General features: G+C 45.7%; 1 protein-coding gene across 1 annotated transcript in view; it reads left to right on the top strand.

Moving 5' to 3' along the window:
* Positions 1-5,931: 5,931 nt before the first annotated feature.
* LOC309555552 (fucolectin-like) overlaps positions 5,932-23,453 on the top strand; it is a gene marked incomplete at its 3' end in the record, with an annotated part of 38,592 nt that continues 21,070 nt past the window's right edge. Inside the window, exons 1-2 of the mRNA XM_082257617.1 lie at positions 5,932-6,008; positions 22,984-23,272. Of these exons, the coding sequence (XP_082113743.1) occupies positions 5,936-6,008; positions 22,984-23,272 (362 nt within the window). The 5' untranslated portion in view covers positions 5,932-5,935. The remainder of the gene's footprint in view (positions 6,009-22,983; positions 23,273-23,453) is intronic.

Here is a 23,453-nt window from a genome sequence, read left to right as displayed (position 1 = left end):
AGCCCACTTCTTCAGGAAAGTATTTGATGGCGATTTCTATGACAAAAATACACATGTAAGGGTCTTTTATCATAAAATTATACATCATTAAAAAAATAGCTATCAAATGTTATCACATATATATATATATGGGTGATACATACACAACAATAAACATAGTAACAATATCTTCATAGGAAAACTGTCATTTTCTGCCCTTTGGATCTGGAGAGGACTCCCAACTAATCAAAGGTCATCATAAAGTTTAGATACAGTATATGGTAAATCAACAATTAAGTAGTCTCTATACAAAAGAGAAGGAAAGGAAAGGCCACATCAATATGGTATTGCCTTTGTAATTACCAGCCATACTGCAGGCAGTCAGGTGCATCCACTATGCAGGTTTCCAAAATATCCATAACAATAAAGAGAATTTCATGAATGTTCTAAAAATAGAGTACAATCCATATACTGTAAGCCTTCAGAGTACCAACTACACCCCAAATTATGTATATAATGTATTGGCCAGGTGTTTTTGCATTGTAGCAGGGCCCCGTACAGCCTACCTGACAGCCCCCCCATCCATCTGACCAGGCCTGGGGCCTGAGTCTTACCACCGCTCCCCCAAGCGGCTAAAAAGGAGGCAGCATGGTTTGTGTGCCTTGGGGAAATAAGGATGTGGCAAAACTGCACTAACAGTGGGAGGGTAGGTATCAGGTGTATGTATATCATTTACAAAATGCAGGGGTCAGGACTAGGTCATGTACAGAGTGCAGAGGGTCAGGACTATGTCATGTACAGAGTGCAGGGGGTCAGGACTATGTCATGTACAAAGTGCAGGGGGGTCAGGACTATGTCATGTACAGAGTGCAGGGGGTCAGGACTATGTCATGTACAGAGTGCAGGGGGTCAGGACTAGGTCATGTACAGACTGCAGTTGGTCAGGACTAGGTCATGTACAGAGTGCAGGGGGTTAGGACTATGTCATGTACAGAGTGCAGGTGGTCAGGACTAGGTCATGTGCAGAGTGCAGGTGGTCAGGACTAGGGATGATCGAACTTTTCAAAAGTTCGGTTCGACCAGAACACCAGAACTTTCAGAAAGTTCGGCCCGGATTTAAGAACCCCATTGAAATCAATGGAACCCAAACTTCGGTAATCAAAAAACCCCATTTTGAAGCCCTAAAACCCAATAAATGCCCCTAAAAAGTGCCTAGGGTTCTGGGTCATGCCCCAGAGACTATTAATCACACAAAAAAAAGTTCTTAAAAATTTTCATTTTTGATAGAGAGCCAATTATTGAAAAAATTATTGAAAAAAAAAATTAGATTTTTTTATTTTGACTTTGGATTTAGTGTCTGGGGGGTCTAAAAAGTGTACATAGAAAAGAAAGAAAGAGGAGGCGCAAACACCTAGTGCATTACCCGTGGTCAATTTGCAAATTGTTTAATAAAAAAATGCCAAATGCATACTCACAGACGTAGAGATAAAAACAGAGCTCTGAGGAAGGGGGCCTGACCCCCGAAACGCGTTAGCGGTCCTGACTGAAGGACGTGTCCCAGTTCACACATGGTGGATTCTTATAACATGTTTTTATCTCTACGTCTGTGAGTATGCATTTGGCATTTTTTTATTAAACAATTTGCAAATTGACCACGGGCAATGCACTAGGTGTTTGCGCCTCCTCTTTCTTTCTTTTCTATGTACCCGTATTGGAGTTCCCTGCCTGAGGAGAGCAGCACGCCAGTCTTCCCATTCGGAGTGAGCGCTGGGCTGAATTTTTGTACTTTGGTCTAAAAAGTGTACCTGTGAAGTTTCAGCTCTGTAGCATGTCCAGAACCAGAAAAAAAAAAGATTGGTTCTATTAGGTCACTTATAGAACAGGGATATGGCTTCGCTATTTTCACACCTTGCCGGTTTTGTAGCAAGCGTTTTTTTGGGCATTTTTTGTGGGTTATTGGAGGCAGGCATAACATCAGAACTTCTGTGTAGGGGTATACATACACACACACTTATATGTATATATACACATACACATATATAGGTGTGAAAGTAGCAGAACACTATGCTTGCGCTAATAAAATAATTAACACCCATATGGCTCCGCTCCTTTCACACCTATATGTGTGTAGGTGTATATATACATACATGTGTGTGTGTATTTATACCCCTATACACAAGTTCAGATGTTTTGCCTGACTCCAAAGACCCCAAAAAAATGCCCAAAAAAAAGCCTGCAATAACACACCTGGGCTTTTTTTTTTTGGCACAGGTGTTTTTTTGGGCATTTTTTTTGGCGTCTTTGGAGTCAGGCAAAACATCTGAACTTGTGTATAGGGGTATATATACACACACATGTATGTATATGTACACCTACACATATATAGGTGTGAAAAGAGCAGAACACTATGCTTGCGCTAATGAAATAATTAACAGGCATATGGCTCCGCTCCTTTCACACCTATATGTGTGTATGTGTATAATACATATACGTGTATAGGGGTATATATACACACACACACTTATATGTATTATACACATACACACATATAGGTGTGATAGGAGCGGAGCCATATGCCTGTTAATTATTTCATTAGCGCAAGCATAGTGTTCTGCTATTTTCACACCTATATATGTGTAGGTGTATATATACATACATGTGTGTGTATATATACCCCTATACACAGAAGTTCAGATGTCATGCCTGACTCCAAACTTGTCCTCAAAAAGCCCAATAAACGCCTGCAGCAAAAAGCAGGCTGACCGGAGAGAAGCCATATCGCTGCTCTGAAAGTCACATAAGAGAAAACAATCTTTTCTCTATAGCGGTCACCCTGAAATGGAAGGGTTTGGTCACCCTGCCATAGCAGTCAGTGTCAGTTAACCCTACACTACACTACGGTCACCCTGACACTTAACACTTTCCCTACAGAAACTTGATTTTTGAAGCTAACTAAAGTGGAAAATAGCACCCTAACTACACTAGATATCCCTTTCCTCACTCTAATAATTGCTAAATGACACTTTTGAAGCAGAAGTAACAAAACTGCTTCCACTCTCTTCCATGTCCCTGTATTACAATGCTAGGAATTTGGCGGGGCTATCTTATATACTGGGGGGCTTATTCACTAATGATTGGCCTCTGGACCCCCTAGTCACTCCAATCACATCCCTAGCATTCTCCTGCCCCCTCAATTGGCTTTTACTAATGGTTCTGGTCCAATAACAGGCTTTTAAAGCCCATTTCCTGGCCCATTGCATTTTGGTCGGTTCTGGTTGCCGAATTCCGAACTTTTTCAGCAAAAAGTTCTAAATTCAGCCGAACCTCGAACAGTCAATGTTCGGGTCGAAACGATGGTCGACCCAAACCGTTCGATTATCCCTAGTCAGGACTAGGTCATGTACAGAGTGCAGGGGGTCAGGACTATGTCATGTACAGATTGCAGGGGGTCAGGACTATGTCATGTACAGAGTGCAGGGGGTCAGGACTATGTCATGTACAGAGTGCAGGTGGTCAGGACTAGGTCATGTGCAGAGTGCAGGGGGTCAGGACTATGTCATGTACAGAGGGCAGGGAGTCAGGACTATGTCATGTACAGTGTGCAGGGGATAAGGACTATGTCATGTACAGAGTGAAGTGGATCAGGACTATGTCATGTACAGAGTGCAGGGGGTCAGGACTATGTCATGTACAGAGTGCAGGGGGTCAAGGCTATGTCATGTACAGAGTGCAGGGGGTCAGGACTAGGTCATGTACAGAGTGCAGGGGGTCAGGACTAGGTCATGTACAGAGTGCAGTTGGTCAGGACTAGGTCATGTACAGAGTGCAGTTGGTCAGGACTATGTCATGTACAGAGTGCAGTTTCAGGAGTATTTACTGTACAGTTTGCAGGAGTCAGGGGTACGTACATAGTGCAGGGTCAGGAGTGTTTAATATACAGAGTGCAGAGGTCAGGAGTGGGTAATGCATAGAATGCAGGGGTCTGGGATATATAATGTATAGAATGCGGTGGTTAGGCAGGGGGGTAATGGCAAAGGCAGCACATGATGGTATACAAAAATACCCCCCCCCCCCCCCCATCACGTTCAGTGGCCAAATGCATCCCACTCCACTGAATGGGGACACCTCACAACCATGTACAGCTAATGCAATTGCAGCGAGGTGGTGCAGGTTTTTAAGGATTAAATCAGATGGGGAGGAGACATCATAATGCTTCCTTGCCGCCTATTAAACACCCTCTGAAAAGTTATCCACTGTGGTTCACTCTTCAGAGGGCACCACTAGTGTACCCTAATCTACAGCAATGCCCCTTAGATGTGTCACTCCGAACATGCTTGGTATTACCCAAGAATTCAAATGCAGCATTGTTAGTCCCCCCCCCAGTACCTGGTCTGGATGCCGTCTTCTACCTGGGGCCTGGGTGCAGTGCTTGTCCTGTACGTGGTTCTTCCTGGAGCTGGGAGCCCAGGACCAGCTGAGCATTGCTGGTACACCTGCTCCACTCCTTTCCTCCTGAGCATCACTGAGCTGGGCAACTAGGGCTGGAAGGAACTAGGGGGGCGAAGTAGAGCGGGCGGGGACTCCCAAATCCTGTCCACCAATTAGAAAATCCCCCACTGTGCAGCTATTTAGAAATAAAATGTCTCTGGACCCCCTGTGTTGAGTGGGAGCGGGGGACAGTAAGTGGACTATTTCAAGTTTAGGTGGATTTATTTGCCACAGCGTTCCCAGCCTGTCGTGGTGTATTCATATTGAAGAGGCCGGGCTTCAACTGTGTATTGCACTGAGGCAGAATAATCCACCTAAACCCAAAATGTATAAAATAGTCTGCTTACTGCCCCCCGCTCCCACTGAACACAGGGGGCCCAGAGATGTTTTTCTAAATAGCTGCACAGCGGGGGACTATCTAATTGGTGGAGAGGAATTGGGAGTCCCCGCTCCCCTTGCTGAGATGAGAGATGGTACAGGAGGACTGGTAGTCCCCCCTTATCAGTGGCCCTGCATTGTAGAATATATATCGTAGAATGCAGGTGACTAAAAGCTCAGGCTGTCAGTTAATCAATAAATCTCCAATAGAGACCTGTAATTCTAACACCATTTGTATATTTGGTTCTTGTTAAAAATTAAAATATTTGTATATTTTAATTCATCCCAAAGGTGTTCTATCAGATTGAGGACTGTGCAGGCCAGTCACATTCCTCCACCCCGAACTCGCTCATTCATGTCTTTATGGACCTTGCTTTGTGCACTGGTGTGCAGTCATGTTGGAACAGGAAGGGGCCATCCCCAAACTGTTGCCACAAAGTTGGGAGCATGAAATTGTCCAAAATGTTTTGATATGCTGATGCCCTAAGAGTTCTGTTCACTGGAATTAAAGGGCCAAGCTCAACCCCTGAAAAACAACCCCACACCATAATGCCCCCTCCACCAAATGATTTGGACCAGTGCACAAAGCAAAGTCCATAAAGACATAGATAAGTGAGTTTGGGGTAGAGGAACTTGACTGACCTGCACGAGTCCTGACCTCAACCTGATAGAACACCTTCGGGATGAATGAATTAGAGCGGAGACTGTGAGCCAGGCCTTCTCGTCCAACATCAGTGCTTGACCTCACAAATGCGCTTCTGAAAGAATGGTCAAACATTCCCATAGACACATTCCTAAATCTTGTGGGCAGCCTTCCCAGAAGAGTTGAAGCTCTTTTAGCTACAAAGGGTGGACCAACTCAATATTGAACCCTAAGGATTAGGACTAGCCACTAAAATTCATGTGCGTGTAAAGGCAGGGGTACCAATACTTTTGACAAAGTAGTGTATATAAAATTACAGATCTGATCCAAACAGGATTTATTTTAATACGGGTACAAGGTATTTTCCAAGGACTAAAGATGTAGAATCACCTTTTCTTGTAACATATTATGGTAACTCACTCTCTGTATTCTGATGTCTCCTCCAGAATGAAGACTCTGGTGGCTTTGGTTTTGCTGGTGTCGTTGGGTCTGGCTTGGTGCAGCAGCCCCCCACCTGGAGGTAAGAATAATATAAAGGTTATAAAAACCTTCATCTGGACAGTAGATAGACTGTCCGGGGAGGATGTAATGAAAGTACCGTCAAACTTACATTTTGCAGGAGAGGTCTCCTTATATTGGGAGATACAGTGAGTCGGATCTTATAGGGAGTTGTTATACCTTGGTGATTTATGCTTTTATATAATACATGGTCTTAAGATAGGGACATGGCTATTGTGTTGTTAGTTAGATATTTGATATCAACAATAATGGTAAAGCATTATATGGAAACCATCTGTAGAAGTCTAGCAATGGTGTCCCTTTTCTTAGTTTTGTAGACATCAAAGCAGAATTCAAGTCTAGAACTAAGCTTAATACTGCTCCCACCCCTTCTAACTCCTATTCTACCTACTCATTAGAAGGATTATGGATATTTTTACCTATTCTCAGAGCGTTCTGATCCAGTCACATGATCTCCTCAGTGGCCAGCTTCTGGGGAGAAAAGAGCACCCCCAATGGATGAGATGGCTGAGTAGTGAAGTTAGCTATTGGCTTACTAAGGGGCATCCATTGTGGGCTGTCTCTCCTCTCCCCTGAAGCCGACTGCTGGGAGCCAATCATGTGACAAGACTAGATTGCCCTAAAAGTAGGTAGGTAATTTGTATCTTTCTTCTACAGAGTAGTTAGTGTGGGTGCTAAATGAGGAATGGGAGCCATTTCAGGATTGGTTAGTTCTAGACTTGAATTCCACTTTAAAGTATTCAGGTTCATCCTACAAACTTCTATCAGAGTACCCTAACACTTACTTTTTACATCTGAAAAGCTTCTTCCTCCTTACTGCTGCTTCCCTGAACTTCTGGTCAGGTGCTAGTGCACTGTACACATCATCAAAAAGTCATATAATATAGTTACAGTATATGTATAGGTGTGTGCAGCCTATAGCATTAAGGCGTGCACCCCAAAGCTCAAACACACATGGGTGTGTGTGTATATTGTATATACAGTATTTAAATATATATTTATATATGTAGCACTAACCCCTTGAGGGTTGCTGGTGAATGGGTGTTCTTCAGCACTACCGTGACCCTGTAAATCGTCCAGCTCACCTGACACTCTAGGTTCAGACATAGCGTATACACCTTTACGGAACACACTGACACAGTATAAATTAGTTTTAACTTTTACTCAATGAATAAGTGAGTGAAATTATGTCAGTCAGCTAAACCTCACATAAAAGATCAGAGTTCAGCAAGAATGACACCGAAAACAACAGATAAACAGAGTGTTATAATATCAAGGAACAGTATCAAGCACAATCTTCTATATTCTGAAAATATATAGATATTCTCTACTATAGCAAAGCAGTACCCAGGTTAAAGAGGAACTCTAAGCTAATCTATACCATCAGTATCCTAATTAAAGATATGGCAATAGAAACTAGAACATGCCCCCTTTAAGAGCAACCATGCAACAATGTCCCTCCCCTTAGCAAGGCCTTGCTATGTTCTTCACCGGCAGTTGGAGCTCAAATAAGACAATTTCCACTGTGGCTTAATATAACAAAAGGTGTCAAGATTAAAAATTGTAATCCTAAGGGATCTGATATCTGCTTTAATGTTGTGTTCAGTGTAAAGATGAAGAGTATACTTGCAGTCTGGACCAAGAACAGGCATCTCTCACCAACTTCTGATGTCCGTCTGTGAGGGCCCTATGGAACAGGCGAAGGAACTAGGGTGTGATCTTACACACTCCGGCGTCTTGAAAACCTGCTGCGCTCTGCTGCCTGGGGATACTCAGCCAACGTCCACTTTCTTCCTCAGTGATACTGAAAAGATATCCGCGGTGCAGTAACGGACGTCCGCTCCGCTGAGGCTGAGTTCTGTAAGCGGGTCAGGCCTCATGCAGTAGGCCACAATCTGCTGTCTCACACACCACTCAGCAGGCTGATGTGCAGGCAATGGGTCCCAGGAGCAAGAAAGTTTTAGTCTGTCCCACAGATAGTTTTATAACCCCCTCCCAAAATGCTTCTCTCCCTCTTGGCCTCCTGGGAAAAGACAACCTCTGGATATGATGCTGAGCACGTGCACTCAACTTCTTTGGTCGACTAAGGTGAGGCCTGTTCTGAGTGGAACCTGTCCTGGTAAACCGCTTTATGGTCTTGATCACCGTGCTGCAGCTCAGTTTCAGGGTCTTGGCAAACTTCTTATAGCCTAGGTCATCTTTATGTAGAGCAACAATTCTTTTTTTCAGATCCTCAGAGAATTATTAGCCATGAGGTTCCATGTTGAACTTCCAGTGACCAGTATGAGAGAGTGAGAGTGATAACACCACATTTAACACACCTGCTCCACATTCACACCTGAGACCTTGTAACACTAATAAGTCACATGACACCGGGGAGGGAAAATGGCAAATTGGGCCCAATTTGGACATTTTCACTTAGGGGTGTACTCACTTTTATTGCCAGTGGTTTAGACATTAACCACTTGCCGACCGCCGCACGACTATCTACGTCGGCGGTCAGCCCCTCACAGGCAAAGTGACGTAGGGCTACGTCACTAGCTTGTGAGGGTCTAGGGAGCGAGCGCGCGCCCCCGGAGGCGCGCTCCCGCTCCCGAGTGGTCACGGACCCCCCCGCGCGTGTGACCGGCGGACCCGATGTCCGCCGGCCACTCGGCGATCGGCGGGGGAGAGGGAGAAAGTCAGGCAGCTTGTGTAAACAAGCTGCCTGTCATTCTCCTCGCTGTATGAGAGCTGATCACATGGATCTACTATGTAGATCCGTTGATCACTCTGCATACAGCTGAAGCCCCAGCCAATCACAGTTAGAATCACGCCCCTAGGGACACACACAGCCCCTCCCTCTCAAATAAAGTTAACCCCTTCACTACCAGTGTATTTTTACAGTAACAGTGCATATGTATAGCACTGATTACTGTAGAAATGTCACTGGTAACCCCAAAAGTGTCAAAAATGTCAGTCAAGGGTCCGATCTGTCCGCCGCAATGTCGCAGTACCGCAAAAAAAATCGCAGATCGCCGCCATTACGCGTTAAAAAAAAAAAACAACAAAAATGACAAAAATCTTTCCCTTAGTTAGTAAACGCAATAACTTTTGCGCAAACCAATCAAAATACGCTTTTTGCGATTTTTTTTACCAAACATAGGTAGCATAAAACAAATTGGCCGAAAATTTTAAAAAATTTTGATTTTTACATTTTTTTTGGGGGGAATTTCATATAAAAAAAAGGGAAAAATATTGCTATTTTTGCAAAATGGATGCTCTTTTTTTGTTTATAGTGCGTGATCAAAAAATCGCACAGGTGATCAAATACCGCCAAAAGAAAGCTCTGTTTGTGGGAAAAAAAGGACGCCAAATTCGTTTAGGTACAGCGTCGCACGACCGCGCAATTCTCCGTTAAAGTCACGCAGTGCCGAATCGCAAAATACCCCCTGGTCGGAATGGGGGTAAAATCTTCCGGGGCTTAAGTGGTTAATGGCTGTGTGTTGAGTTATTTTGAGGGGACAGTAAATTTACACTGTTATACAAGCTGTACACTCACTACTTTACATTGTAGCAAAGTGTCATTTCTTCAGTGTTGTCACATGAAAAGATAGAATAAAATATTTACAAAAATGTGAGGGGTGTACTCACTTCTGTGAGATACTGTATATAAATATACACACTATATTGTCAAAAGTTTTGGGACATCTGTCTTTACACGCACATGAACTTCAATGGCATCCCAGTCTTAGTCCGTAGGGTTCAATATTGAGTTTTTCCACCCTTTGCAGCTATAACAGCTTCAACTCTTCTGGGAAGGCTGTCAACAAGGTTCTGTCTATGGGAATGTTTGACCATTCTTCCAGAAACACATTTGTGAGGTCAGGCACTGATGTGGACGAGAAGGCTTGGCTCGCAGTCTCCTCTCTTATTCATCCCAAAGGTGTTCTATCAGGTTGAGGTCAGGACTCTGTGCAGGCCAGTCAAGTTCCTCCACCCCAATCCTTTTCATTTGTGGAGGTTAAACCTCTTTTCCTCCAGTCGTAAAGAGTGCCTGCATTGCCCTCTGTAAAAGGGAAAAACTTTACAGCAAGTTTATCATATGGACCACTTATGTGGTATCTCATCACCCTTAGCGTCATTTACACAAGCACATGTGTGACCAGCAATCAATTTTTCTCTCCACCCAAAGCTGCCAACCAATATCTGGAGGAAGAGCAGGGAAATAACCCATTTATGGGGCTCCGAGCTCCCTGTGTGAGGTGGTGGCACGTCCTGGTGCAATGCTGGATGGGAGTGTGCTGGTAAGGGTGGCTCCAGGGGACAGTGCAAGGGAATGGAGCCAAGCTAAAAGTGGCAGCAGAGTCTAGGGAGAATGTAATATGGACATTAAAGTGAGATGGCAGGAGGAAACCAGCAGGCAAGTGCAGATCTATGCTGCTCTATATCATTTTAAATGGAGGTATAAAAACACTTTAGCTTATCATTATTGCTACTATTAGTTACTAAAGCAGAACTTCAGCCCTTCTCCCAGATGGCTCCACTCCCCTACTTGGGTGCCACCATTATGGTGCAGATGCCCGTCCTTAACCACTTGCCTACAGTGCACTTTCACCCCCTTCCTGCCCAGACCGATTTTCAGCTTTCAGCGCTCTCACACTTTGACTGAGAATTACTCAGTCATGCAACACTGTACCCATACAAAAATTGTGTCCTTTTTTTCACACAAATAGAGCTTTCTTTTGATGGTATTTGATCAATACTGGGTTTTTTATTTTTTGTGCTATAAATAAAAAAAGACTGAAAATATCGTGAAAAAACGCATTTTTCTTTGTTTCTGTCATAAAATTTTGCAAATTAGTAATTTTTCTTCACAAATTTTGGCCAAAATTTATACTGCTACTTATCTTTGGTAAAAAAAAAAACAAATAAGTGTATATTATTTGGTCTTTGTGAAAGTTATAGAGTCCACAAGTTATGGTGCTATTCATTGAAAATTGATCACACTTGATCACACCTGATGTACTGAAGGCCTATCTCATTTCTTGAGACACTAAAAGGTCAGGAAAGTACAAATACCCCCCAAATGACCCCTTTTTGGAAAGTAGACATTCCAAGGTATTTAATAAGGGGCATGATGAGTTTTTTGAAGTTGTAATTTTTTCCCACAATGCTTTGCAAAATGAAGATTTATTTTTTTTTTATTTTTTATTTTTTACAAATTGCCGTATTAACAGGTTATTTCTCTCGCACAGCACATGTATACTTGCAACTACACCCCAAAACACATTCTACTACTCCTCCTGAGTATGGCGATACCACATGTGTGAGACTTTTTCACAGCCTGTCCACATACAGAGGCCTAACATCCGAGTAGCAGCGTCCGGCATTCTAGGAGCACAAATTACACATATCATTTCCTGACAACCTATCGCACTTTTGAAGGCCCTGGAGCACCAGGACAATGGAAACCCCCATAAAATTACCCCATTTTGGAAAGCAAACAGCCCAACGTATAATTTTTGAGGCATAATGAGTCTTTTGAATATGTCATTTTTTTCCACAAGTTTTTGGAATATGTGGAAAGAAAATGAAAACACATTTTTTTTACACAAAGCTGTCCATTTATGCAATATTTCTAACACATCGCATGTACATAGCAAAACTTGCACCCCAAAATACATTCTGCTATTCCTCCTGAGTATGGCGATACCACATGTGTAACACTTTTTCACAGCCTGGCCACATACATAGGCCTCACATCCAAGTAGCGCTTTACACAAAGTTGTCCATTTATCCACTTTAAGACTGGGCCTATTTTTGACACTTGGTGTTTACAAGCTAAAATCATTTTTTTTGCTAGAAAACTACTTTGAACCCCCAAACATTATATATTTTTTTTTAGCAGAGACCCTAGAGAATAAAATGGAGATCGTTGCAATATTTTTTATCACACCATATTAGCGCAGCAGTCTTCCAAATGCGATTTTTTTGAAAAAAATTCACTTTTTTGAACTAAAAAATAAGAAAACAGTAAATTTAGCCCAATTCTTCATAATGTGAAAGATAATGTTACGCTGAGTAATTAGATACCCAACATGTCATGCTTCAAAATTGCGCATGCTCACAGAATGGCGCCAAACATTGGTACTTAAAAATCCCCATAGGCAACATTTTAAAAATTTCTGCAGGTTACTAGCTTAGAGTTACAGAGGAGGTCTAGGGCTCAAATTATTGCACTCGCTCTAACGATCGCGGCGATACCTCACATGTATGGTTTGAACACCGTTTACATATGTGGGCGGGACTTGCGTATGCGTTTGCTTCTGCGCGCGAGCTAACGGGGACAGGGCGCTTTAATTTTTTTTTTTTTTTTTTCCTATTTATTTTATTTATTATTTTTTTATTTTTACACAGTTTAAAAGAAAAAATGTTTTGATCATTTTTATTCCTATTACAAGGAATGTAAACATCCCTTGTAATAGAAATAGGCATGACAGGTCCTCTTTATTGTGAGATCTGGGGTCAAAAAGACCTCACACCTACACTAAAAAAGAAAAAAAAAAATAAAAATTGTTGAAAGAGGAAAAAAAAAAAAGCAAAAAAAAAAAGCGGCCCTTTAAACCTGTTGCTAGGCAACGTCTTTTGACGTAGCTCCGGTCCTCCAAGACCATAGAGTTGAGTGAGGGCCATCTTGCCCTCACTCGACTTCCTGTCTCTGAGGATCCGGGACCGGATAGTTTTCCCCGCTGCCGGCGGGTCCGGTAAGCTGGGAAAACGTCTGGGACGCGGCAGGAGGGAGGGGGGGCACCTCTTCCCCTGAACTGTAAGGGTAATTCCGCGGCGAATCCGCCACTGGGACCACCCTTATCTGAAAGCCGACCGCCCGCGGTTTCAAAAAATACCGGGGTTATGGGGGCTATCTGCTGCCATAACCCCAGTATTTAGCTTTTAATGGCCGACGCATATAGTCGTTAGGCGGTCAGTAAGTGATTGCATGTATATGGCAAACAGGTGACGATGACTGACGGGGTGACAGGTGACGATGACTGATGGGGTGACAGGTGACGATGACTGATGGGGTGACAGGTGACGATGACTGATGGGGTGACAGGTGACGATGATTGATGAGGTGACAGGTGACGATGATTGATGAGGTGACAGGTGACGATGATTGATGGGGTGACAGGTGACGATGATTGATGGGGTGACAGGTGACAGTCACTGACGGGGTGACATATGACGATGATTGATGGGGTGACAAGTGACGATGACTGATGGGGTGTCAAGTGACGATGACTGATGGGGTGACAGGTGACGATGACTGATGGGGTGACAGGTGACGGTGATTGATGGGGTGACAGGTGACGGGCGATGGTCACTGATGGGTGACAGGTGACGGCGATGGTGCACGGCGGTACTGATGGCAGTCTCTGGTGACCGGTGAACTTTAGGCTATGTTCACATGTGAGCGTAGCAGTGATTCTGCCCGTGATCCAGAAATCATTGCAAAATTGCGGGGCGCCTGTGCGTTGCCCGTGATTTGCAATAGCACCCCAAATGCTGTGCGATGTTGCTGCGATTTCTGCCTGCCGAATCGCGGTAACATCGCGCAAACAACGCATGACGCTCCAAAGAAACTCTTGTACCTGATCCTGCAATGATTTCCGGATCGCGGGCAGAATCGCAGTGATTCTGCCTGCGATCGCTGCGCTCACATGTGAACGTTATGGGTGTCAATTTCTGGGCACTGATGAGGTGACTGTTGGGTGACAGGTGACATTGGGGGGGGGCTGAGGACTGTGTGGGGACCTTTATTAGTGTGATTTTTACTTTGTGACATGTGTACAGAGCAGTAACTCACTATTTCTAGCTCTTCTCCCCTCATACTGGAAACTGTATGAGGAGAGAAGAGCTAGTAACACTGAGTTACTGCTCTTTGTTTACATTTTGTGATCGGCTGTGAATGTATTCACAGCCGATCACATAGTAAACAGCCACTGTCAGTGACTGTTTACTACCGCCGGTGACAGCTGTGTTCCTACGGAACACAGTGCCACCGACATGACCGCGCTGCGCGCTCCCGATCGCGCATGCGCGGTCATCTGGTGGGCGCCTTCATTGTGATCGGCTGTGTCATTGGAACACAGCTGATCACGTGGGAAACAGCCACGCCCATTGGCTGTTTCCCCCCTGCCGGTGACGGGGGGTGTCCCGGGGACACCCCGACACCGGCAGGGCGGCGCGCACGCGATCGCGCGCCTGCCCTGCTTAAAGTGCCGCCGTCATATGACGGCCCAGGATAATGGTCGCTCCGCTCCGCCGTCATATGACGGCGGGCGGGCGGCAAGCGGTTAAGGTCCTGCTAGTAGAGCCTGTGAAGAACATCTGGGCACACACAGGGGATTTTCCACGCATGTGCAAAGACGAGAAAGGTTTTGGATTCCCTGGTAGTACAAACAAATGGGCACTGCCCTCACCTATAACTGGCATTTACAGCAAGGAGCACATGGAAAGGGAATGCATCCAAAACAAAAACAAAGAAATTCCTGTATCAACTTACCGACCAGCCTGCAAACCAACCAAATTATCCTGTCTAACAGTATGTGATAAAAACAGGGGGTTCGTTTGCACACATTTGCAAATTCATGCGTAAGCTGCAGAGCCGCTCCAAGGCACCCCAGTCCTAACTCTAACCGAGAGCCTCCACAGTGGAAACACATGCATTATAATGGGTAGGCAGAGGGCAGGTGAGCCTGGAGGGAGCCCATCCAACCCTAAAGGCACACGGACACACTGGACACCCAGCATATAGCACAATGGCAGCAAAGGTGCCCTGGTAGAACGCGTGCGCAGATGGCTGGGGAATCTGGCGCATGCACAGATGGGCCTCAGGGCTCTCTCAAGATCCAAGCACATCTATATACACGCAGTAGTGGGCTTGAACACGATATGGCCATATGGTGGGACCAAATCCCCATTTTTATTTATGGATTGTCTTCAGATTTGGTAGTAATTTCTTTTGCATTTGCGCGCTATTCTTTTTTAATATACATCTATATACACGCAGGAGGCCAGGAGAAAGTCTCACCTGAGCGAGAAACATAGAAATGCTGCTTTGCAGCAAAAATAAAGATGGTTTGTAAGCGAGGGAGAGAGGAGGAGGCAGAGCAATAAAAGGTGATATTTAGGGTGAAGGTCCCCTTTAACCGCTTCCCACTTGCCTTTCTTTTTATATGACCTTTTATGCCTGTGAGGTGGGAAGGATTACCTACTCATGCAAACACTGTAACTGGCTGACAGCAAACTATCCGCTCTAAGCAGCTCAACTCCAACTTACTTCTTCCCGCTGTCACTTAAACCCCGGGCGCCAAAGGCAAAGCTGAGTCATCCCTTCTCATAAACTCAATGCAAACATAACGTGCCATGGCACACCAGGTGAATTATTGGTATCCATATTTATTGTGTAAGACAGGGATCTCCAAACTACGGCCCTCAAGCTCTTGCGAAGCTACACTTCCCATGAGGCATTGTAAAACTCTGACATTCACAGACATGACTAGGCATGATGGGAATTGTAGTTCCTGAACAACTGGAGGACCATAGTTTGGAGACCCCTGGTGTAAGATATCCACAAGCATAGAAAACAGAAAATTTATATCAAATACTTACCGTAATTTTCCTTTCCTGATGGACTCCATGGCAGCATACGTTTGGGTAGCCCCGCCTCCACTCCTACCCTATAGGACCCCACTCCCATAAATCCTTGCTCCCTTTCAGCATCCGTGTTCTGTAACTAGCCTACTCAGGAACTGGGAGGGGACTCCTGCTGCCATGGAGTCCATCAGGAAAGGAAAATTACGGTAAGTATTTGATATAAATTTTCCTTTTTCCTTACAGACTCCATGGCAGCATACGTTTGGGAAATAACTCGCCAAAACACAATTGGGTGGGCAGATGCTGATAAATTTGAATTAAGACCTGCAACAGATAACACTTGAGTACCAAAACCAACAGAAGAAAGAGCCGCCGGCTCAACACAATAATGTGACATAAATGTATGAATGGACGACCAAGATGCTGCTCTGCAGACCACATCCGGAGCGACATGTCTTGAAGCTGCCCATGAAGTAGCGACACCACGCGTAGAATGTGAAGTCACCGCTTTAGGAGGAACCAGGCCCTTCTCTCTATAAGCCCACTGAATCGCCTCTACTATCCAGGAGGCAACTGATCTTGAAGAAGCACGCATACCTTTGTTCTTCCCAGACAATAGGACAAAGAGATAATCTGTCTTCCGGAAAGAGGCTGTAGCTTCCAAGTACTGTCTGAGCGTGTTGCCCACATCCAGAGGATGGACTTCCGGAGGTTCGGCCGATGAATTGAAAGTAGGGAGAACAATTTCTTGGTTCTCATGAAAGACCGACGTGACTTTAGGCCTTGCTCCTAGCATTGGAATAAGTACAACTCTATCCGGGAAGAAAGTCAGAAAGGGTTCCTTACTTCCCAGACTTTGAATCTCTGACACCCTTTTTGCAGATGTGATAGCCACCAGAAAGACTGTCTTGAGGGTGAGATGCTTCACAGACATAGGATCTTCAAGACTTGAGCCAACTGAGGAAAAGAAATCAAGGACCAAAGGCATGTCCCACTTGGGGAATCTCAGCTTCTTTTGTGGCCTTAGCCTTACTGCCCCTTTGAAGAATTGCCCGATCAAAGGATGTGCAGCCCAGGAAATGCCTGTGAAAGCGGAGATGGCTGAAACCTGCACTCGTAGGGCGCTCACTGAAAGAGACAACTCCAATCCCGATTGAAGAAAAGACAGAATATCTTGCACGGAAGGAGATGACCAGGACTTTCCTATAGATTCCAGAAAGGAAGTAAACCTAGCCCAAATTCTTTCATAGGTTTTATTTGTGCTTTGTCTTCTAGCACTCAAGAGTTGGTATGGCTACTTCAGGACATCCTAACGCTTCCAGCCTTCCCCTCTCAAAAACCAGACCCGAAGGTGCAGGCGGGCTGGGCATGGGTGAAGGATGGAGCCCTGGGACAGCAGATCTGCCCTGAGAGGAAGAGGGACTGGATCGCGGTAGCTCAGCTGGAATAATAGGGGAACCACGGTCTGTTGGGCCAGAACGGGATTACTGCAACCACTTTGACTGACTCTATCTGGACTCTCCGCAGAAATGGAAAGAAGACTGGTACTGGGGGAAAGGCATAAGCCTTGTGAAACTTCCAACAATCTGTCAGGGCATCCACCCCGAATGCTCTGGGATCTCTGTTCCTCGAGTAAAACTTCTGCAACTTCCTGTTGTTGAAGGAGGCAAATAGATCTACTTCTGGGATGAACCCCAAGGACAGGATCCAGTTGAACACATCCTCGTGGAGAGACCACTCATTGTTGTTGAGTTGTGTTCGAGAGGAAATCCGCCTGTGTGTTCTGAGCCCCTGGTATGTAAACTGCCGACAGATTGACCAGGTTTTCCTGAGCCCAGGTCATTATTGGCTCTACTTCCCGAAGCAGGGATGCACTGCGAGTTCCGCCTTGTCTCCTCACATAGGCTACTGCAGTCGTGTTGTCTAACCTCAGCATGACTGAGGTGCCCCGAATGAGGTGGCCGAAGGCTAGTAACACTTGAATGGCCGCTCGTAGTTCTAAGATGTTGGACACAGTCTGGCGAGACCAAAAGTCCCATTTCCCTTGGGCCATCTCTGTTCCGCAATGACCGCCCCAGCCGGTGCTGCTGGCGTCTGATGTCACTATCACCCAAGATATGGGGACTATGGAGTGACAATTGTGCAAATTCTTCAGCTGTAGCCACCAAGGAAGCCAGCTCTTCATGGTTGCGGTTATTACTATTCGCTGAGAATTGCTGACTCCGTTCCACTGCTGAAGAAAACCCCTCTGAAAAGGCCTCATCTTCCAGAGAGCCCACTTCACCATAGGGGCTGTTGACACCATGGTGCCAATTACTCTTAGGCCTTGTTTGGCTGTGAGACGGGATGCCGACAAAGCCAGAGACACTCTGTCCCTAATTACCGGAATCTTTTCTTCTGGCAGCGAGATGGTACTGTTCTTGGTGTTGAACAGAGCGCCCAAAAAGACCAGAGACTGGGTAGGAATCAGATGACTTTTTTCCCTGTTCAGGATCCAACCGAACCTCTCTAGAGAGGAGATGACCAGAGCTAGATGCTCCAGGATGACAGACTTGTCTTGAGCCAGAAGAAGGAGGTCGTCCAGGTAGTGATAAAGACGGACCTCTTTCAGTCTCACCAAAGCTACCACCGCTAACAAGACCTTCGAAAAGGTACGAGGCGACTTGGAAAGCCCGAAGGGGAGACATACAAATTGCAGATGACGCTGGCCGACCGAGAATCTTAGAAATTGCTGAAACTCTCTTGCCACTGGCACGTGGAAATATGCATCCTTCAGGTCTACTGAGACCATCCAATCTCCCGGTTGAACAGCTTGCTGAATGGAGAACAAGGTCTCCATCTTGAATTTCTCTCCTTTGATGAAGCGATTCAAGTGAGTCAGATCTATCACTGGCCTCCAGGCGCTGCTCTTCTTGCGCACCATGAACAGAGGGGAGTACACTCCGAGTCTTCTTTCTGATTCTGGCACTGCAACCACTGCTCTTTGAGTGACTAGCGAGTCTACGTAGGATAAGAGAATCTCTCTCTTGTCTCCTGACCGCGGAAGGGAGGTAGGAACAAATCTGTCTCCGGGAATACTGGTGAAGGTCCAAGAATGACCTGCAGAGACCGTGTTGACGACCCAAGCATCCCGGATTGAGGCCGCCCAGATCTGCCGAAAGTGAAAGAGACGACCTCCCACCTGACTGGCCTGAGCGGGCCCAATCTCAAAAGGACTTTGTGGTGTCTCTATCCCCAGACGGATTGCTCTTGGGGCCTTTCTGAAAGGAAGACTGCCTGGACTTCCAATTTCTTCCAAACTCCCTTCCTGGCCTATAACTACGTGCCTCCCTGGCACGGTCAGTACTTTGTTTTCTAGGAGGAAGTCTTTTCTGACCAAGAAGGCGCCTATCCTGGGGAAGGAAGCCCGACTTACCACCAGTAGCCTTAGAGATGGCGCTATCCAACTTATTCCCAAAGAGGGAAGAACCCTCAAAGGGAATGCGGCACCATACCTGCTTAGAAGCAGGATCAGCTAACCAAGGGCGTAGCCAAAGTGCACGCTTTGCCGTAACTGATGATAGCATCCCTCGAGCCAACAGGCGGATCATATCGATAGACGCCTCCCCCAGGAAGGCTGATGCCAGTTTCAACTCCTGGATAGGAGAACTCTTGGCTGCATCTTCAGAGAAACTTCTGAGGGAGTCATCGACATTGTCCACCCATACTTCCATGGCTCTGGACAGGGATGCCAAGGCTAGGGCCGGCTTGCAAGCAGCACCCACTGAAAGATAGACATGCTTCAGATCCGTGTCAATTTTTCTATCAAGGGGATCCTTAAAGGAAACAGTATCCTCAAGAGGCAAAGTGACATGCTTTACTAGCCTCATAACAGCCACGTCCACGAGCGGAGGAGATTCCAGGTGTTTGACTTCCTCTTCTTTGAACGGATAGAGTTTAGCCAATTTTGAGACCATGGAGTTCTTTCTCTCCACCTTGCTCCATTCTTCCGCTATGATTTCCCCCAATTCGGGAATAAATAGAAAATTCAGCCGCTCCTTGCTCAGCTGCTTAAAATACTTTCTCTGCTTTGGGGCGGAAACCGCTGGGTCTTCCCAATTTAAGGTTTCTCTGACGGCCTTCACTAATGGCGGAACCAGATTGAACGAAAATCCCAAGCTAGGCTCGTCTTGGTCCGAATCGCTGTCAGACTCAAATACAGAGGGATGGCTAGGCTCAGACGATTCCAGGGCCCATCCGCCAGTGGACTCCCTGATAGGAGAGGCGGGTGGGTCTGGTGTTGGAGACTGTCGCTTATTAAGATCAGCCAGGGAGTCTTTGACTATGCGTTTGACCATAGATTCAAGATGCTGGTCAGAACTTCCTCTTTCACCCGCTGCCCGGGAATAACAGGAGTCGCATAGCGATTTTCCGTCCAGTAATCGGATACCACAGCCCCAGCACTTTGTCTCGCTGGATTGGCGTGAAGACCTAGGAGGTGACCGGTCTTTACTACGGTATCTGGACTTGGATGAGCCATGTCTGGAGGAAGAGCGATGATGCGATTTAGCATGGCGATCTTCCCGCGTGCCCTGAGGTTGTTCGGACCTAGAGGAGGAGCTGCAAAGAAAAACATATAAGGAATACAGCATACACTAACAAATGTCCTGCTCCCCCCCATTCCAGCCCTGTGCTTACCTAAGAGAGGGCTGGTCGCAGGGGAGCGGTGCAGTGTCCATTGACAAACAGCAGAAACACTGGAAGAGAGCGAGCAAAGACATGCTAATAGCCAGCACAATACACTGTATACGTATAAGGCAAGCCCCCCTATTGTGCAGACTCACATACCTGTGTAAACAGTCAGTCAGACGTGGGAACGCTGATTCTACAGTCAGTCCCACCGATTGTGGGACTGACAGCTCTTTAAATTTGGCGCCGGCCGTGACGTCACGGCCGCGTCAACTGCGCATGTGCGAATCGCGGCAATTGCCGCTACTGCGCATGCGCAAACCAAGCCCCGTTCCCGTCCAGTCAGCGCGCATGCGCAGAGCGGCTGAGAATCACCGAGGATGGAACGCATAGCGTTCCACAGCGACCAGTGAGCCTCCCGGACCACCAGGAAGCCCGTGGAAAGAGCAGCCGCACACTAGACCACTAGGGAGACTGCCCCACTAAGAGGTAAGACACAGGGGAATAATAACAATAAGGCATTTACCCCTCCAGGCGCTTAACACTAGACACCAGGGAAGATATCAGTCAGCCACCAGGACACAGAATCCATCGTTGGGGCAACACAAACGGCCACCCGCAGCAGCAGGGCTAATCGGCCATGCCATATGGCCTGCTTAGTCAGGCATCTAAGGCTCCTCTTCAGTCTGCCCACCCCATACCCCGCAGCAGCAAGGGCTTATCGGGGACTCAAGATATTGCTGACTTCATTGTCCCTGCGTCTCTGTCTTCTTATAAAAACGATCGAAAAAATGTAGGAATTCAGCACCAAACAGGTGCAGGAGGAGGACAAAAAAAGAACACGGACGCTGAAAGGGAGCAAGGATTTATGGGAGTGGGGTCCTATAGGGTAGGAGTGGAGGCGGGGCTACCCAAACGTATGCTGCCATGGAGTCTGTCAGGAAATTATAGTGTCTGCCCTAGGACACAGAAGTAGCGGTGTACCGAAATGAAAATTTTGGTGTCGAAGCTGAAAATTCAGGACACACTAGGCCGAAACTAAAACTGGAATTGACAGTTTTTTTTAAAAAAATTATATATATTTTTATATATAATTGTATTTTATTTGACTTTTTAAAATAAAATCATGAATTTAAATGAATATGAATTTAAAAATACAAGCCAGTAACGTAAAAAAGTGCTTTAATAAAGTAACACACAAAAAATGGACAGCAATTAAAATAAATACAAAACTAAAATTAAAAAAAAAACTTGCATATCCTGTACATAGTTAAAAAAAAAAGAAAAAAAATACAACATTGATTGATTGCTATTTAGAAAGAGATAGCATTCAGTAGTATGTGATTACTATACTAACAACATTTTAAACATGCACTACCCTGTTGTTGTTATAATAGTATTACATACTACTGTATGCTATCTCTTTCTAAATAGCAATTAATCAATGTTGTATTTTTTTTTTATATTATAGTAGTTTGGATGTCAATCCTGCAACTTCCCAAAGAGAGCAGTCGCAAAGATCTTTAGCGGCAATGCTAACTTTTAGAATGAATATGGTAGCCACAGTATCCATCCAGAAGTAGCCACAGTATCCATTCAGGAGGGACAGGGCCCGCTCTTCTATGAAGCACTGTATGCTCCCGACTCCTGAGTCCTAACCGTGGGGAATGTGTGCGGTCGCCGCACAGTGAGTGATGTCACCTGGCGGAGCTTCCACCAGGGTCATCTTACTGAATGGGCAACCAGCCCCAGCCAAGCATTAGTCCCGATTCCCGTGTGCATCCCACCACCAAACTTAGCAGGTGACAAGCGCCTGTTGGCCCTCGCTGTTGTCAGGCCACTTGGGCCGTGGGGGGGGAGCCCACAACTGCAGGCATGCCTGTCCGCCTCCACGGGAACAGGTGCACACAGGACAGTCGAGCCTGACTCCCCTCCGTGTGTGCGTTCACCAGATCCAGCCGCCGAACTTGGAAGCTGTCATTAGCCTGGCACTTCTGTACCAATAAGTAACGCCTTATCGATAATTAGCATTTTTATTCTTGTGGGTGATAGTGTAGGCAGGGTCCCAATGCTCTTAAGATGGCACTGGCTGCCACTAACACTGGGCATGAGCAACCCAGTCATCCTCACTGCACAGCTGTGCCTCCAACCCCAGTGTGACCCATGGCCAATATTGGCACCTTTTTTTACCTTTCGGCAATATGCTGATAACACCATTTTCGGCCAACAAGTTTCGGCCGCCGAAATTTCATTGCATCTTTAGGGGCTTAGTCTTCAAGATATCTGGATACCAGTGATTCATCCGATGTGTGGGGACTCTTTCTTCCTACACTGTGATTGGCTGTCACAGTGGTCACATAATTGATAGCTGGTCCCACTGGTTCCCGATCATTAGTAGAGACCGAGAGCTGCTTTTGTAAGCTTTGTGCTGGGAGCGCGCAGTGACCTCTGCTGCCCATAGGCACATACAGTATGTGGGGCATGACCAGGGTAACAACATTGCATGATGACATAGGAAATTAATGAGTTACAGTACAGAATTTCTTACTTCAATTACTGATGACACGGCAATTTACAGTTATTATCTTGGAAATGCCCCTTTAGAACAATGGAAGAACATTATAAAATATGAATAATTATGGAGTGTGTTTTTGTTTTTCTTTCTACAGCCATCAATATCGCCAGAAATGGGGAAGCCTCACAGATTTCCAATAATGGGGGTCCTGCAGCTACAGGGGGTTTTGCTGACAAGGCCAATGATGGTGTGAATGTTACATACTTTAATCATGGCTCCTGTACACACACCGACTTTGATATGTCACCCTGGTGGAAGGTAGACTTGAAACAGAAATACAAAGTGTATATGGTTGTGGTCACTGGACGGACAGACTGCTGTATGGAACGATTAAAGGATGCTGAGATCCGAATTGGAAATTCTCCGGACAATAACAACCCAGTGTGAGTACCATAGGGCCAGGATACTGAGATCCTATGTCAGCGGGCTTTGGGCTTGTGTCAGTCGCATCAGTTTGAGATTTCAGATTCAAATGTATTTATTTATTACATACTGTCACCAGTGCAGTACAGTGTCCTCATATAACAGGTGTGGCGGTGATCAGGGACACTGATTAATGACAGT

The sequence above is a fragment of the Pelophylax lessonae genome (assembly GCF_965119305.1).
Source record: "Pelophylax lessonae genome assembly, chromosome: 5".
NCBI lineage: Eukaryota > Metazoa > Chordata > Amphibia > Anura > Ranidae > Pelophylax > Pelophylax lessonae.
This window is presented reverse-complemented; position numbering and strand designations above follow the sequence as displayed.